The 18252-nt window shown below is 40.7% G+C and overlaps 1 protein-coding gene across 1 annotated transcript; it reads right to left on the bottom strand.

Annotated features, from left to right (window-relative positions):
- Window positions 1-312: 312 nt before the first annotated feature.
- Window positions 313-16949, bottom strand: LOC308295120 (cytotoxic granule associated RNA binding protein TIA1-like). Its single transcript, XM_080738098.1, has 12 exons — window positions 16737-16949; window positions 15649-15745; window positions 14757-14855; window positions 13877-13931; window positions 12680-12767; window positions 12072-12147; window positions 10643-10751; window positions 8635-8730; window positions 5698-5782; window positions 4410-4548; window positions 2783-2937; window positions 313-684 (listed from the first exon to the last, which is right to left on the bottom strand). The coding sequence occupies exons 1-12, from the start codon at window positions 16766-16768 to the stop codon at window positions 546-548; spliced, it is 1170 nt and encodes a 389-aa protein (XP_080594224.1). The 5' UTR covers window positions 16769-16949; the 3' UTR covers window positions 313-545.
- Between the last annotated feature and the right edge of the window lie 1303 nt (window positions 16950-18252).

The following is an 18252-nucleotide window of genomic DNA, read 5'->3' on the forward strand; positions in this document are numbered from 1 at the left end:
CCCGCACTTTGACTTGTCCCAAGGAAACGAGTGAAAATGGAAGCAATATTTTGAGTCAAATATCAAACCCCAAAAAAAAGAAAAGGCGCAAAAAAAAAGTGTCTCCTTTACAGTTTTATATTCATTTACAGTTAACTTAAAAACGGTAAGAGCCCCTGGTACACGGCCAGTCTTGCCTTATCACAAAGGGTCGTGAATACCTGCATGGGTCTCAAAAATTGCTCCTCCCTGACTATTCCCCTTACCTCAAGCCCATTCTCCCTCAACCCCGCCTACCCACCCCCCCACCCCACCCCAAGAAATCCCATTTACATCCGTCTTTTTTTTTGTGTGTTTTTCTTTTTTTTAAGATGTCAACCTCTCTGTTTAGGTCTCCGTGTTGTCCCAATGTTTGTTGTTTCGTTTAAAAAAGTCCTGCCGCAAAAGGGAGGCGGTGGTTACACATCCCAGCGGGGGAACCTCTCAGCCGAATCAAGAGGGCTGGCACAGAGTTGACAACAAATTCTCCCACCCCCCGGTAAAATAACCCGCCCACCCAACCCTTATCAGTGTGTGGGGTATCCGGCGGCGCCCATCCCTGGCTGGTTGGCTAGCATACTCCCATTCAATCCCTGCGTAGGCTCCATAACCCCACCGTTACTGATGGCACTCACGCCAGTCCACCCAGCACTGGCCGGTAAGTGACTGCGAAAACGAGGGAAAGAGAGAGAGAGACAGAGAGGAGAAAGAGAGAGACAAAACGCCAGCAGGTTAGAAGTGAGGAGGCGACAGGGAGCTGAGGGAGGGATGGAAGGGTGGGTGGGGGAGGGAGGAGGGGTAAGTTTGATAGGGAAAACATTAAGGGCCGACTAGAATCTCAACAGACTTGAATGAGAACAAGAAGGTAAATGCAGTTATGGGAGATCATGAGGGTTTTAGGCAGGCTGGGGCAAAAATGAAGCTGGCGAAAACAGGCTAGTTGAGAAAAGGTGTGGGGGCATTTTGGAAGGTCCAAGGGAGGGGCTTAATTTGAGGGAGCGTGAGAGGGCAAGCAGACAGAGCAAACAGGCCAATAAGCAGAGCAAGCTTTGGACCCCTACCACCCTCCTTACCGCGAATGAACACAAAATTGCCAAAACTCAAGCTCCAAAGGGACAACGGTTCTATATTTGGCCATGATGTAAACCAAACTAAAAATATAACCAAAACAATGTGACTCTTACCATCTTTATGCAACAAAATAAAACTCACAAAGGAAAATTGACAATTTATACAGGTTTATCTACCGATTATATGTCCAAAACGAATGGCATCAACTATGCAATTCCATTAGACTTGTGGTGTCATATGCTATGGAGAGCAAGAGCAGGTAGATTTTAATTCCAAACAGACACGACACCAATTGCCATTTGATGGAAATTAAGATCTGCAGACATTTGGTCCTCTGCTGCACATGTTGGGACACTACTGGTAGATAAACAGTATGGTTGCTTATCCATTTCCGCAGCTATTTCAAAAGGATTTTTTTTGTTGACATGGTATGGCATTTTGTTTGTTGGAGACACGAAACGTCATTGCACATATGTTCCAACATTAACAAAATTAAACAAAAAGATTCAAATGGCCTACAAGCAAATATTCACACAGAATTTATTCAGTTATCAATGTAAAAACAATTCAATGAAAATTAAAGAAAAAAAAAAGTCTCAAAGCGATGATATGGTTGTTGAACAAACAAAAAACAAAGGGTGTGACTGAATCCTTCCATACATTTCAGTAGCCTGGGTCAGCGATGCTAACAAATGTGACCTGCACTACCAAAAATCTGTCAAATGTTGCAAAAACTCATTTGGAGAAAAGTGAGAGTTTACAACAAATTTTGGCTCTTTCACTGCAGTAAAACTAAGTGTTTGCTTTCGGTAAATACGTCAGGAGGACTCATACAAACGTGGGTGATGTGAAATGCAAACTTGCAGTCTTTTGTCCTTCAGTGTACCTTTGAAAACATGACTCGTCTACAAGACTCGTGACTAAGCTTATAAGGTTCTAGCATCAAGACCATCAAATTACCACAAGGACGATATACAGCATTGTGAGCCGCTTTGGATGTGCAATGCCATTTGTAAGCTAGAAAAATACAAAGCTCACAAGAAAGCTCAAATTCAACTCAATTTTCAGCAGCAGCCAACTTGTGATTTTTGTAGAGAGGGTCACAAACGTTAGTCAAGAAATCAGACCATATATATGAAGGTTTGCTCAAATTAAAACAAAACAAAATACTTTATTCAATGAGTTACTCGTTTAAGAGAAACGTTTGCCATTTGCTATTTTAAGGGTTTTGCCAGCCAATCACTGCTATTTTTCAAGCGGGGAAATCTGTTTTGAACATAATTTTTTTTAGGAAAAAAAAGGGGGAAGAAAAAAAACGTAAGCGGCTTTTTGGATTGAAATCCCTTCACATGATGGAGCATGCTTTACCAGAGAAGGGGTTTGATTGCGTGGCTGGCGGTGGTTACTACAACATCCTAAACGACAGTCAATTACAAAATAAAAGATAACGTGTATGTTACATATTGTTGGTGTGCTTTAGTCTCAATCTTCATAAAGCTGGACATGGTGAGGGCGGTAAAGGTGGAGTTGTGGAGAGGAGGGTTACGTGTCACCCTCACGTGGCCCAGAATTGATGCCCCCTGTCCATGGTCTTGGAAGAGTCCACACATGAGACCTCGACTGATGCTTGGAGAGGATGGAGGATGTTGTGGAGGTGGGTGGGAAGCCATGTGCGCACCTTGTTGATACTTACTTGAAGCCTTGCTGGTTCCAGGCTTGGCCATACACGCCGTAGGTGGGCACCTGCCAGCCGTTGGGGACGTACTGGCCGATCTGAGGACCGTTGCCGTACCACTGGCCCCACTGGCCGTATGGCTGAGCTGCCGCAGGGAAACTCATCTTGTTCTGCTGGAGAGAGAGTATGAAGCCAGACTATCAACTCACACATCCCAAAGTTTAACAGCATGACTCGATGCAGAGTCAATACATAGTTTAGCACATGGCAGGGTATCTGTTGGCAGACTGGCAAACAAGTGAGTGAGAGGGTTGTTTATAGCCTAGCTGAGCTAGACATCCCAGCCATGTTAAAACAAGGAGGGAATGGATACTGCAGTTAAGTTAGCTGCATTAGTATATAGGCTGGCCCCAGGCTAGGTTGTTTACAGGGATGAAAAGGGGGGGGGGGGGGGGGGGAATTAACTATTATCACAAATATGCAATATTTGTATCATCCATATGTTTCTGATGTTATAAATACAGCCAACACTTTGTAGAAAAACCTGACTTTTTAACCATCTTTTATACTACATTTACAACCATTAGTTTTATGCGCTTGAACTTTTATTCTACTTCTACTCTGACCAATGCAAATAGGTGATCTATTATTACCATAGGGCTTGACTTAAGTGAGGAAGAAATGCAATATGCCTGTAGGCTTCATTAAATCATCTGAACCATTATTCAACCACCTTGCATTTAAGGGAAGAGGAAAATGTGCACGTGAGAACAGAGATAATTGACACGAGTTAGTTTATAGACCAATTGGTTTTGGCAGCTAACATTCAAACATATAGTACGCTGTTAAAAATGTTTTTAACTGTATTCCGTTTTTAATTTCATCATCTTTATGCTTGACATAAATCTTAAAAGTGAATTTTTGTCCTCAGCAACACTCTAAATCAAGTTATTAACAAATGGTTGAGCGATAATAAACAACAGTTTATGTTCCGTTATGAAACGACATACACAATTTATGTACACAACTGATTATAGATTCACATGCTTCCATAGAACTAGTCTTCACTCCAAGATAACTATTGTTTTAGAGTGGACATGGCAGCCTTGTCATTGTGAGAAGGAAAAAAAACTTCTCAAACTGCACACAGAACATAAATGCTCCTGAATCCAAGAGCTTTTTGTACTACAGACTGCATAACGTACAGCAAGATCACCAGCGAGAAGAAGATATATTATTTTAGCCAATCTGCCTTTTGAGCATTTAAAATGGCTGCCGGATACTTCCACTTGAAAAACCTAATAATACACTTTGGTGTCAGTCTGAGTTTTTACGTAATTTGGTTCAAGCAGTTTTTAATGTATTTATTTTGCATTAACCTGACAGCAAATGCTAAATAAATCTGGAACATTTACACCACAGAATAGAGATGTTAATGTGTCCTGTCCCTGTCAAATAAACAAATACACTGAATCAAACACTGATATCAATTTAAAACAAGGTACAGACTTCTATGAAGGCGTGAGTATGATCTAGTTACAGTAATATGCCGTCCTCCAGGATTGGAACAAATAACCAGAATACATGGCTTTTATCATTATAAAATACTACTACTCAGTAGCTAGAGCTGCTTATTTCTTCTTACCTGGGGTATGGGCATCTGCTGCATTGGGTTCATCATATCTGGCGTCTCCTTGCCCCAGTAGCACTTGACTATATGGCCTTCTATCGAGGTCCCATTGACTGACACAATGGCATGGGCTGCTGACTCGTGGGAGTTAAACCTAGATGGAGAGGGGGAACAACCGAAAGGAAAAGGTCACCCAAAAATACAGTCTTCTAGTCTTCAATTCAAAAACTGATTATGCAAAAGGAGTTTACCAGCAAACCACTTAAGCCATGTTGCTCAGGTTATACTAACTGGTTGCTATGGGACCAGCTAATGGGGATCCTTAATCAAATCAATCAAATCAAAAACTGCATAATCAAAGTTCAGCTCTTACTGTTTGATGTCAAAATTGCTCAACTTGATTAGACAAAGAAACAATCTATATTACAACTGTCATGAAAGAGTAGACAATGACAGTCATTCTTGAGGAATAAGTTAAAACTCTAATTGACTAAGTTGCCAAAAAAACTTCAACATGGAAATGCATTCTGTGGCTCCAATTCTAGCCATAAAAAAAAGAAAGAAAAGGAAATCATTTTTATTATGCAGTTGCTGGCAATATTTATTTGCCAATTACCAGCATCAATATGAAAACTACAGACTTTGATATCCTTCTCTTTCCCTGTGCAAGATAAATATACTACATTATTACATCTCTAAATGAATGAGGGTCGTTTCACTGCTCTTCACACGCTCTAAAATAGCTTGAAAAGTTTTGAATTACTGACTTTCAGACACAGGTGGTTATAAAATTGACAGGAGACATGGCGGCTTACTGATAAACAGTAGCAATAATCACAAATCCGCTGTGAAAGTTATATTACCAGAGTTCCCCTTGTAATACCAATCCTGCGCAGCTTTTGTTTTTAACCATACTGCAGCAGAATTGAATGACTACATTCAGGTTTTACTAAGTGGAATAAATGAGTGAATATTTATTTGTGGTAGAATACAGCACCATGGAGCTACAGCAGTGATGCAATGAGTGAAAACAGGGGTTGCCCATCTTCTAGTTGATTGCATGATGTAGGAACTACCCATCCCTTCGTGATTTGATAAATGTTTATTTTGTAATGCACTTTGAGGATGTTAGGGTTCAATTCAATGATAGTAGTAAAGTTAGATCTCTGGAATTTCACTTTAACATTGGGAAGGACAGCAGTCATACCTGAAAGGGTAGAGGGGCCATCTGGTAATCAGAAGATCCCCGGTTCACCCACCCCACCCCCAGGTACAAGGACATCACCAACCATTTCGTTCTTACCTCACGAAGGAGTAGCCTTTATCTGGGAACACACGGATTTCCATGATTTGTCCAAACGGAGAGAATGTCTGTCTCATCAGTTGTTCTGGAGGACAAATGTAGAGAGGAGAGAAAATCAACATGAGATAGACCTATTTTTTCCATGTGGCTAAATGTGCCATGACGGCAATGTGTGCAGCAAAATAAAACTAAATTATGCTAAATTCAAAAGCAGGGTCTTATTTTTGCCATTACCAGTCACTAAACTATGAACTGCGCCTTTTTTAGTTCATCGTCTAAGGCTAGATTTTCCCCTATAACCAATATACACGTTCATTCTTGCCTTTTTTATTTTTTTTATGCCAAGTTCCCTAAAGTTGTACCGGCTCTCTTGGCCGGAATGGCTCCTCAAGTCATTTCTTGGCCAAATACTCCTTTAGGTTTAATTCTGTGGTACCTGCAGGGTAGGCTATGGGATAAATACTGTAGCATGTCAGTTGGCCTGACAAGAAAAATGCCAATCGAGGAGCAGCTGGGTATCCTCTTGACGTGTGAAAGATTTACTTTTATACGTTTGTGGGTATGGGGACGGGCAGTACGGGACTTAACACGGGCCGGTAACATTTTATTGTGAAAATCAGAGAGCACCTCACAGTAGCAGCAGGACACACACAACCACAGCATGCATGCATATAAACAAAGTAACACGGATATTATTCACTGCTGCGTGAATTCGATAGCCTATGTTCTCATAGCAAGAATGGTTTAAAAGGCCATCTAAAAGAACTAAGAGTGGCAGCCAACCTGGCGTTTATGTAGGCGCTTATGTAATATAAATAGAATGTCTGTAGGCCATTTACTTGTATTGCGTGAAAACGGCCAACGGTTCCTTTTTTTTGACGGGCTGGGCGGGCGCGGGTTGTCAAAATTTTACCCGTGCAGAACTGGTGTATGGCATCATAACACCTTGCTAGAGCAATGGGGGTAATCTTGACGCAATCTCTATGTCATCTATAGAGTCGCTAGCTTATGAATCACCAATTATTTCTGGGGTACCCGGAACAAAAACAGCTCCCCCCCCCCCCTTTTTTTTTAAGGAATTAAACTGAAAAATTAATGTGTATGGAAGAGGGGCTGGGCACAAGCTCGACACAGAAGCGGCCATCTTTGGAGTGGATCGTCGCGAGTCGAGTTTCCAACTCCAGACCCCCATGTGCATCTTTTGAGGGCTCCCGCAAGCAGATCGGCAACGCAGAATATTCAGATTTTTCAAAGGTTAGTGAAAAACTCTCCGAAAGTGTGGCAGGGAGCGACCAAAGTCAAAAAACTATGTTGGCAGTAAATGAGTTAACAGGAATGGCCCCGTCTCCATACAGCAGTGATGTTACTAGGTTTTCAATGTAATGGGTCCCGGGACCCACAGGTGGTCATTCAAATGGGTCCCAGAAAAGTTTTATGAGTCCTCAATACAATGTTTTCGAGCGCTGTGAGCTTGTAGATCGGCTATTTTCAAAATGTTTGCCTATTTCTTATATTTATTTTACAATTTGGCTAATGTTTGAACTTAGAACTACTAAAACTACTAAAACATGTGCCCCTAATGAATTCGGGCGCGCAAAATGGCGTCGGACGTCAGTGGAATCAAAACATTGACGTTTCTATCGCCTGTTTAAGACTTTCTATGTGGATTTTATTTGTGTTAACGTAGGGTAAAGTAGGATGCTTTCACCCATGAACAATGGTGGTGTCTGTGGAATTTTAAAATGTTTTTCTTTTACCGCGACCCGGTAAATTATTTTAACATGGACTCCAGTGGAGGCGCATCCCCGGGACCCCAGGATCATGATATGAATGAGTCCCTGGGCGACTTGAATGAGTTTTTGATGCGGGATGCGCACGTAATGACATCACTGATACAGTATCAATGGTTTAATACAAGCTACAACTACTTTTAAAACCACAGCTTGTTTTGTCAAGTCGATTGCATAGAAAGTGAACCTTGATAGACACAAAACAAGATTTTTCCAGCCAACAGTGAACTGAGCAAAATAAAGGTGAAGGAACTGAAATCTTAACTAGGAACACAGCAGACCATTCTCACAAAGCCAAATGGTTAATGCGACCACTGTGGCCTAATACTGTGTGTGCCGCGCCCTTTAACACAATCAATTGTGTTACTGATATTCTAGGAGATCTTGCTTTCAGACTTTCTTAGGCAGTCCAACCATGCAGAATATTAACATCTGGATGGCACACATTGGCTGATGGACTCTACTTTCCTCATGGACCTGACAAAGATGCTGAATTAATTGAATTTAGTTTACACTGTAAATTGGATAATTATGCTTTCTTTTGTAGTATTAATGAACGCCTCTACACTATGTTGTTGTTTGTTTGTGCTGTATATACACATTTGTGTTGCTTAGTGTTGGACAGGCATGTAATAATAGACATGATCAGTATTCTTGATTGCAGTCATTCAAAGTCAAGCTGAAGATGAACTGTTCAACTGTATAGTGGCAGATGACCACCTTGTTGCATCTCTCATTGCCTGACTTTAAACAGCTAGTTCATGATGCCTGATTGGATTATTTGTATGACTGGACCAGCACCGAAACCTACCAGGGCACCACGCAAGCAATTTATGGGCATAGATAACCATCCAACCATATGGGCATGTGTATCGGATTGGTTCTGGACAACCAGATCACCATATATGTTTGCCTATGCATATTGGTCGGCACAACCACCTATCCGACTGACTCAGCGCTGGGCACCACACTTCCTCAGGTCTTCTGCGATACGCGCAATGAGTTTTAAGTTTAACAGTTATCGAGATATGCAAACTACAGACACATGTGTGAGACTATATTTGTCACTGAATGTATTAATTTTCATTCATTAATATTGCTTGTCTGCGTTACTCTCATGTTCATAATTTTGTGCCATTGTACTGACCTGTGAGTCCTGTGCTGACTCCACCACAGTAGACGGTGCAGTTGCTGGGACTTGACTGGTTCACCACCTCATCAAATGACAGGTGCTTTGAGTTGCCTGGTAGGAAACAATGGACACAGGACATTTTCACATAAATCTACTAACACAACTCAATGGTCAATTAAAAATGTCAAAAGAACCCAGCAGCACTTGTACATGAATACATTATACTGCTGCCTAGGGCATTAGTTGCAGGGGTTCTCAACCTTGTCAGGCTACGAGTACGACCCCCAAAATAATTATATTTTAACTGGGGACCCCCCGCCCTAACGAGCACTATGAGTTGAGCCATTACATTTTGTATAAGACGTTGTGAGCATGTATATCAGCTATTTTCACAATTTCTGCCAATTAAGCTAGTCATCTGGGGACCCCAAAGATTATTTGGAGACCCCCAGGATGAGAACCACTGGCCTAGGAGACACATGAACACGTTATTCTGCTTCCTAAGGGACACATGAAGACGTTATTCTGCTGCCTACGGGACACATGAACACGTTATTCTGCTTCCTAAAGGACACATGAACACGTTATTCTGCTTCCTAAAGGACACATGAAGACGTTATTCTGCTTCCTAAAGGACACATGAAGACGTTATTCTGCTGCCTAAGGGACACATGAACACGTTATTCTGCTTCCTAAGGGACACATGAACATGTTATGCTGCTGCCTAAGGCAGGGGTTCCCAAACCTTTTTGTCTCGGGGCACCCCATGAATATTTTTTTAATCCGAGGCACCCCTACATTATATATTTTTTTCCTTGTATGTCCAAAACCGTTCGTTTTGTATTTATCACCCATAAAATGTACTAAACTAGCGAAAACAGCAGATCTACAAGCACACAGTCTTGTATGATGAAGCTTTACCAAAAGACGTACACATTTGAAACTTGGAGATACAAGGTTTCTGCCCGACAGTGACGATATTTTAGTGATTAAGTTTCGAGGAAAACGTTGAGATAATAGCCATTTTAGTTAGAACTGACTGACAATAACTTATCTCGCGGCACCCCTGGACTGCCGTCGCGGCACCCCAGGGTGCCCCGTCACCCACTTTGAAAACCCCTGGCCTAAGGGACACATGAACACGTTATTATGCTGCCTAAAGGACACATGAACACGTTATTATGCTGCCTAAGGGACATATGAACACGTTATTCTGCTGCCTAAAGGACACATGAACACGTTATTATGCTGCCTAAAGGACACATGAACACGTTATTATGCTGCCTAAGGGACACATGAACACGTTATAATGCTGCCTAAAGGACACATGAACACGTTATTATGCTGCCTAAGGGACACATGAACACGTTATTATGCTGCCTAAGGGACACATGAACACGTTATAATGCTGCCTAAAGGACACATGAACACGTTATTATGCTGCCTAAGGGACACATGAACACGTTATTATGCTGCCTAAAGGACACATGAACACGTTATTATGCTGCCTAAAGGACACATGAACACGTTATTATGCTGCCTAAGGGACACATGAACACGTTATAATGCTGCCTAAAGGACACATGAACACGTTATTATGCTGCCTAAAGGACACATGAACACGTTATTATGCTGCCCATGACACATGAACACGTTATTATGCTGCCTATGACACATGAACACGTAATTCTGCTGCCTATGAGACACATGAACACATTACATTACTTGACGACAACTGAGTTTTAACAGCATTAACAGAAGAGCCCCAAACCAATTCCTCAGAAGCATTCGAAGAGTACCAAGTAAATTGTTAAATGGATAAGCTAATTTTAGCATTTTTTTCAATTAACATGCATCCATGTCATGTGGTACTGGAAGGACAGCTTCAGTTCAGTTGCATTTCCGTATGGGCAGAGGTTAATTTGCTGATCTGACCGGGAAATACTTTATTAGTAGGAGAGGCACAGATAAAACATATTACCAAAGGCACCTTTATGTAAAATGAATGTCAATGACAACATACTTTCATAGTTGGTTTTTGGAGCAGGGGGCTTTCTTGTGGCCCAGTTGGTTCGGATCTGTCTGCCTCCCAACCACTGCCCACCCATCTGCTGAATAGCGTTCTCTGCATCCTGGAACATAGGGAGGGAAAAAATCATTAAAACAAAATTATGTGTTTGTTTCCCATACACTAGCTTTATTGGTCAGGCTGTGGCACTTATTTTAAAGGTAGAGCAAGTGCTATTTTTGGTGAAACGGTTGTTTTTAGTTTAAAGCTCTACATATTTTTTTATGCTTTAGAATTTTTGTTCAAAGATGGGGAGACCCCGTTACTGAACAAACACTCCATAGCAATTATGGCTATCAGAATATAGAACTATCTAACGTTTATTTTAACTAACAAAATATATCACTTATTGCATCTTTAACGGCCTCCAAGGTAAGGACAGAAAGCGATGCAATAATCACTCGATTAACTAGCTGACAATTGCCCTCTTACTCTAAACCTCATGCACACGCACAAAGTCTTCTGCAGTGTGCAGTGAGACACACCATTTTCTCCCTTTCAGCCTATTGTGGAAATATTCTAATTTGGTAGTACAGTAAGTGCAAATTGTATGGAGAAATTGTATTGCTTTATCTTTAACCATGACAAACTGTTTGTTAACACGTACATATGCATTGAAGTGAAAGGTACAAAATGTACTATTTAGTCTAACAACAATTAGCTTGAATTGTTCCACATCACTCTCTACCCAAATGTTTTGCGTTTCCAAGTACCTCCAGGTACTTGGAGGTAATACTTTTTTTTTGTTTTCTTCTTCTTTTGTGCCCGTCCTTTCAAACTTCCACCGGGCTAAGCAAGGTTGAGGCAATACCAAATGGTTAAGTGCAACGCATCTGACCACTGGTCAGATAATTGTCACAGACAATACGTATTCGAAGACGATTTCATCCATCTTCAACTATTAACAAATGTTTAAACTAGATGGTGTAAATGAGAAATAAAATGGATTAATGTTTAACAACTGCAAGGAGCAGGACAGTTGTGGGTATCGCTTGTAACGCGTTACCCCTAGCACTGCTGTAGATGGGCCAGAGTGATCTAGTGATACTTGATAACAGGTACACCAGAAGTAAATACGGTACTGAACCTGTTAGAAACAGTGGCAATGGTAGTGCCCTGGGTTGCAAAATTCCAGTACATTCAAGGTGTACATTTCCCATTGGGAATAATCTGGAATTTAATGAGAATTAAGGGGAAGTAAAAGGAATAAAATGGACATGTACATGTTATTTGCTCAGGTTGTCTTTACCATGTAATATACAGACAGAAATATCATAAGCAGACAATCGTAAAGCCTTCAAATGAAAAAAGAAAAGTTGAAAAAATGTTGTCTCGTTTAACATTTGAATAAACTACAAAGACATTCCCATGACCCAACACTTACCCACTTGTTGAAGAAAGACACAAAGCCATAGCCTTTGGATTTTCCTGTAGCCATATCTTTTACAACACGAGCATCCCTGCAGACACATGCGTGCACACACAAAACGGTTATTCAGAAATGCAATCATATTGGACAACTAACTCACTACCAATGACGAGATATGACAAGCTATTTTAAAAAGCCTTCTGTACCAATGACGAGTATTGACAGATTTTTTTATTTATTTTATTTCATTTAATCCAACATTACACTGCCATTTATCTGCTCAAAAAGTAGCGATTCTTCTTTTGAACGGAAACAGTTAAAACATTTCTGTTTCCTGATCCTGCCTCGTGTCTTCTGTGAGTTTAAAGCATGCCAACATTTGGTCGTGGTAACATGGATGTTTTGTGATCAGATCTGTACGGTGACATGCATGCGAATCTAGCGTTCGTGCACACGCATTGTGCACAATTAAAGGTAAAAAACTATAAATAATCTGGATATTACGAGCAGTTTGGTTAAATATTCCGGTAGTAATGAGCCAATTATTTTTAATCATGTATCCAAAAGAGTGTGCACTTTGTTTAACCAATAAAGCCTGAGGGTAAAACTAGTGCTGCACTTACGATATCCTCCCAAACGGGCCGAAAGCAGCTTTGACGTCTTCTGTGGTGATTTCAGGGCTCAGATCTCCGACAAAGACATGGAAGTGATCTGCAGAACATGCACGGTTTAGAAATGACATGATACGTTATTATACAGGCTGTCCCAATATTGCAAAAGACAAACAATAATCTTGCAATATTTCTGCTAAATACTTGAGTGCACTATGTACTTTGATGCACATTGAAAAGGGATGAGATATTTTTCTTTCTCAGAAATGTCTTGCAGTGTTGTCAAGAACCGCAAAATGGGTATTTGCAGTGTTCTCGAGAATGGCTCATCTGATAGACTTCACACTCAACACTACTCCCATGTGTCTTCAGCAATACACCCGCCAAGTGTTTAGTCGATCAGGTGAACAATTCTTGATACATGCAAAACACAGACAGATATAAATCGAGATTCCTGGAATTCATAGACTGATTGAAATGGAATAATTCGTGACCATGATTTATTTGCATTACTAACATTAGATCAGCTGCAATATGGCTTTACATTTTTTTTTCTTTTTTTTTTTCTCCAATATGTTTTTCTTTCAGAATTACGTGCTCATTTCAGATGATTGCTGACAGTGGCAAGACATCGAGTTGCCAAACCACAGCGTTCTCAACTCCAGGCCTGGGGACTAATACAGGCCTACCCTAATATAACAAAACTAGCATTAATCTGGTTCCCAGGACTTGAATTGTGACTTACTAAACCAAGTCATACGGCTGAAGATCATCATTCCATTAATAGAAGAACAACAATTGCGTCTCCTTTAGTTGTTTGGAGTATTTGCCAAGTACATTTGCACATACCTGGAATTCATTCTCTGCATTTATGCATCCTAACTATTAGGAGCAGTGGGGGTAAAGGGTCTTGCTCAAGGACACCTCAACACTAAGCAGTACAGCCGGGGTCATATCGGGAATCTTCTGATTCCCAAACATCCACTCTACATCCTGAGCCACAGCTGCCACTAAAAGTCTATCTACAACTACAGGATAACATCTACTTATGTATGCATCCACAGATTCCACACCCCTACTTTCCCCATACTTTTTGCTTTATCCTAAAGTCGTCCAAATGTGGAAATGAGCCCCATATTTTCCAGACTGACCTGTGTAACAAACTCTGTGCTACAAATGACACATGACAGCGGAGTTCTTTGGACTTACTGCTTGTGTCTTTTTTCTGACTGGTTGGCGTCGTGGCCCAGTTGACTTTGACTTCCTGTGGAGAGGGAGAGAGAGAGGACAGGCAGGTGGGGTATGTTTACATTATTCACAGCATAACACAACTGCCTGCAGCTGGGGTGACGCCAGGGTAATGAACTGCCAGTCACACACACTAGTGGTGGTGAATGGGAAGGAGTGCCTGACAAACAGCTACAGAGAAATTGAAAATGCAAACAAAAAACGTGTGTGCAGTCTTTGTCTAATGCGAACGTCAATATAAGCCTGCACCAATGCCTCCAGGCCAAATGGCAGTTCAAGTTGATAAAAGTGATGTGATCTCAAATACTGCATCTGTTTTACATGAGTTAAACTGTTGGCATCTGGTCATTCCAACAATGGTATTGTCTAAAAGTGGTTACAACTGGGAAAACTGGAACTTTGATATTGCTAGGATGGATTTCAACAGTAGTTTATGCATATGGCTGCAGGAAACTATTAAAAAAAAGTAATTATGCTTGTTGCCAAGTCGGTTTGTAAATGTTGGTTGTCTAGGAGTATAAGCTCATTCCTTTGCTGCACTCGATGTAATGCACTGGTTAAGAGTATTGCCTAAAATGTCCATGTAAAAAAAAAAAAAAAACTTCAGTAATTGGCAGTGTTCAAATTTCCTAGAGCAGTGGTTCCCAGCAGGTGGATCTTGCCCCAAAACGGGTTTGTGAGAGATCTTGACAATGTCACAGATCAACAACTTAAAATCCAGGAGATTAGGGTCCCAGACAGTCAAAGTCAGTTAAGAACCACTGTTCTAGAAGGTGCGTCATTAAACTTCCCCACCCCAAGCCCACCCATCCCCACTCACCCTGTAGATACGATAGCTTACCTTACCCATTATTTTACGTCCATTCATGGCTGCCAGGGAGGCAGCAGCATGCCTGTGCTCATAGAACTCCACAAAGCAGTAGGGATCATTGCCAGCAGTCTGTTAATAAATGATATTGAAAATTGCTATACAGGATATCTGTACTTTTATAACTATACAGACTATTAAAGACTATTAAAAAAAAACAAGGAAGAAAAAGTATTATATTAGTCAATTTATGTAAAAGAGAGTTAAACATTTTTTATTTCAAAAGCAAAAACAAAAAATTATAAAAAAAAAGCTTTCGGAAAGATCTCAAATCTGTACTGATTTGACCAATCTGCAATACTGCATATCGGGTTTGGACTCAATGTCATGGTGACAATGAAAGCATAATGTGATCTAAATAGATTTTTCATCATAATCATTTAGACAAGACTGTTGACTGAACATTCAACTGGCATAAATATAGGATTAATAGAGAAACTGACATCCCAACTCTACAATCAAATCAAATACTTTAAAAATGCACTGCAAAGTACACTGGTATTTTGGAGTGGTTTCATTTGGCGAGTATAAATAAATACACAAATACAAAAACTTCAACCCTAACTATGTTAAATACAGATTATGTTCTAACACCCAAGTAGGAGATGTCTGTGCGCTTCAGCCAGCAGTTATTGGTAGAAGGACTCGTTGGTGCTCAACAAGGACAAACTATATCAAAGAGACATTATCTGGGCACTTCAAAAGAGAATACCCAAACAAAAATGATGGGAGCATTCAACTGGTCTGCACGTTCATTTATTGTATGTTCTAACACCATCAGTGACTAGGCCTGTTGACAGTTTTTTGTCAGGCCCTTAAAATGATATTAGTCAAAAAAGAAAAGAAACTGGAGGCCAATACTCACGTCAACTATCATTTTACAGCTCTTGCAAGGCCCGATCTGTGTGAAGACCTGCAGGATGAGGGGCTCAGTGACATCCCTGGAAAGGTTCCCCACATACCTGCAACAAGGATGGACTCTTTGTCAAACAGGAAGTAGCATGCAAACAAAGGCTAGTTAACCAAGCTAGTAGCTACAACCTCGGACTTTGACGAGAATTCAATCACATCCATCATAACGACCGACACCTAGATAAAAACGATTAGGAAAAAACAACACCACCCCGGCCAGACAATTGAAGGGCGATGATGAGCCCGTTGAAAGCACGGTCTTGTGTGTGTGTTGGTGCGTTGACGTGGCCGGTCTCTGTCATCCAGCCTGTAACCCGCCGGTGGAAAAATTGCATTCACATGGGGCCTCCACGGTGCTAATAAGCTAGCTCCAAAAAAAATCACCCAACGTTACAACTATCCATGAACGCATAACACGTACAACTCAAGTTTAATATTACGCTGTTTTTAGTGTGAATGTAAAAACAAAAAACCTACACACAAAAATATCAACCTTTAACATAACTAAAACAGCATTAGGAGGCCCCGGCTGCTCAAGTTAGCAGCGTTTGCACATTCAGGCTAGCGTTAGCCACGTTAGCAGCGCTTCACTTTCATTTTAGAACCAAACGAAACGTGACTCGTTGATACTTCGTCGCTGTTGCCCTTTCCGTCGACAAAATGGACGGAATTCCAACCGAATGCGGTTTATCAATTAAAAACGAGTCGTTTTTGTCGAGCTAATTCAACATAAATTCGGCTAAATAGCTAGCCAGGGCCCGGTCTATTGACACACACACATACACACACACACCGCAAGGAACACGCTCGTTCCCATAAAAACAACTTGTCATTTTAGTACACAAAGAAAACACCCAACTGAAATGGTAATACGTTAGAGCGGCGTTGTGTTAAAACAACAGCGGCTTTAGCGTTTTATTGATGGAATCTGGAAACGTTGCGAACATTTTCCGGAACGTGCCGTGCCGTACATGTATGTACACACACACAAGGAAAGATTTTCCATTCCAGGTGATAGACCGATCCCCGCCGTTTACTCACAAGGTTTTGGGTTGATCGTCGTCCATCATCATGCTTCCAGTGGTCGCGTCCTGAGAATGTCTTAATCCGTGAACATACGAATATACGTTCCCGTTTTTTGAACGAAAACCGGCCACGGGCGTTTACGGGAGTCGCTTCAATTTAACATCAAACGTCGGTCCCGAAATATCTACTCCACTCACACACACACATACACACGGCAGACAGCCTCAATCTGATGCAAACAATGGGAAGTTGAAGATGGCGGAGGACGGCGTCAGCAGCGTGAACCACGGCGTCGCGCTTTGCCAAAAAGGCCAGATCTACATGCTATCGACGCGTCGCGACGTGACGTGTTGTTTGGCTTTTAGATCTGGTCTTTTTTGGCAAGCGACACTCATGCGATGGATATCTGCCGCCACATCTGCACACAGTAGTTCGGGAATGTTTTCACACCATATTGCTTCATATTTATATACATTATACAGATAAATATAAACATAAATGGACGTGGTCCAGACCAAACTAATTATAAAGTGCTTTGTGTCCATTGTCCTATGTTCCAGACCGACCATTGAAACAACTGGTCATCACATCTGGAAAATACACGTGATCCAGCGGCAGCTGGTGTTAGTGGGCATTTGTCTTGGAAATGTGCATTTGCAAAATGTATTTATGGGATTTGTAGTATTAGTGTAACATCTGAATTTGTTGCAATACGTTATGTAAAAATCTATATGCATATACCAAAAACACGTGCGCCGCCCGGGAATCGAACCCGGGTCGCAAGAATGGGAATCTTGCATGATACCACTACACCAGCGGCGCCCATATTTAATGCTGTTGGAATAGACTTCTTAAATCTATGTGTGTCAAAGTTTATATTGTCATTTATTTGATAGGTTAGGCATTGATTGATTGATTGATTGATTGATTGATTGAAGACTTTATTTTGCATAGGAAAAGTTACAGTTTCATGACTGCAGTTCATGGGTACAAGGTCAACTAAAAGTTGATCCTAGTAAGCTTTTTGGCTTATTTACACAGGAAACCTTTATGTATCTCATATTATATATAACATTGAAGGACAGACAAATGGTACAAGGTCAACTAAAAGGTGATCCTATTAAGCTTTTCGGCTTATTTAAACAGGAAACCTTTATGTATCTCATATTATTATAATATAATAACATTTAATGACAGACGGATAGAATAAGAATAGGCAAATATGTTAATGATTGATTGATTGAATAATTTATTAGAAGGTTGCATATAGGAAAAAGTACAGTTTCATGACAGTACACTGGTACAAGGTCAACTAAAAGGAGATCCTATAAGCTTTTTGGCTTATTTACACAGGAACCACTTTATGTATCTCATATAACATTGTGTGCTGTACGTGAGTAAACAATAAACAACAGTGAAGCTTTTTTCTCTTCTTTTTTTAGGTTAAGCTCTATATTCAGATAAACTATTCTAGAGTGTTTTTTCAGTAAACAGAAAATACATTTTCAGGTGGATCACCAAATTAATCCAA

This window comes from Nannobrachium achirus (genome assembly GCF_963921795.1).
Source record: "Nannobrachium achirus genome assembly, chromosome: 12".
Taxonomy (NCBI): Eukaryota; Metazoa; Chordata; class Actinopteri; order Myctophiformes; family Myctophidae; genus Nannobrachium; species Nannobrachium achirus.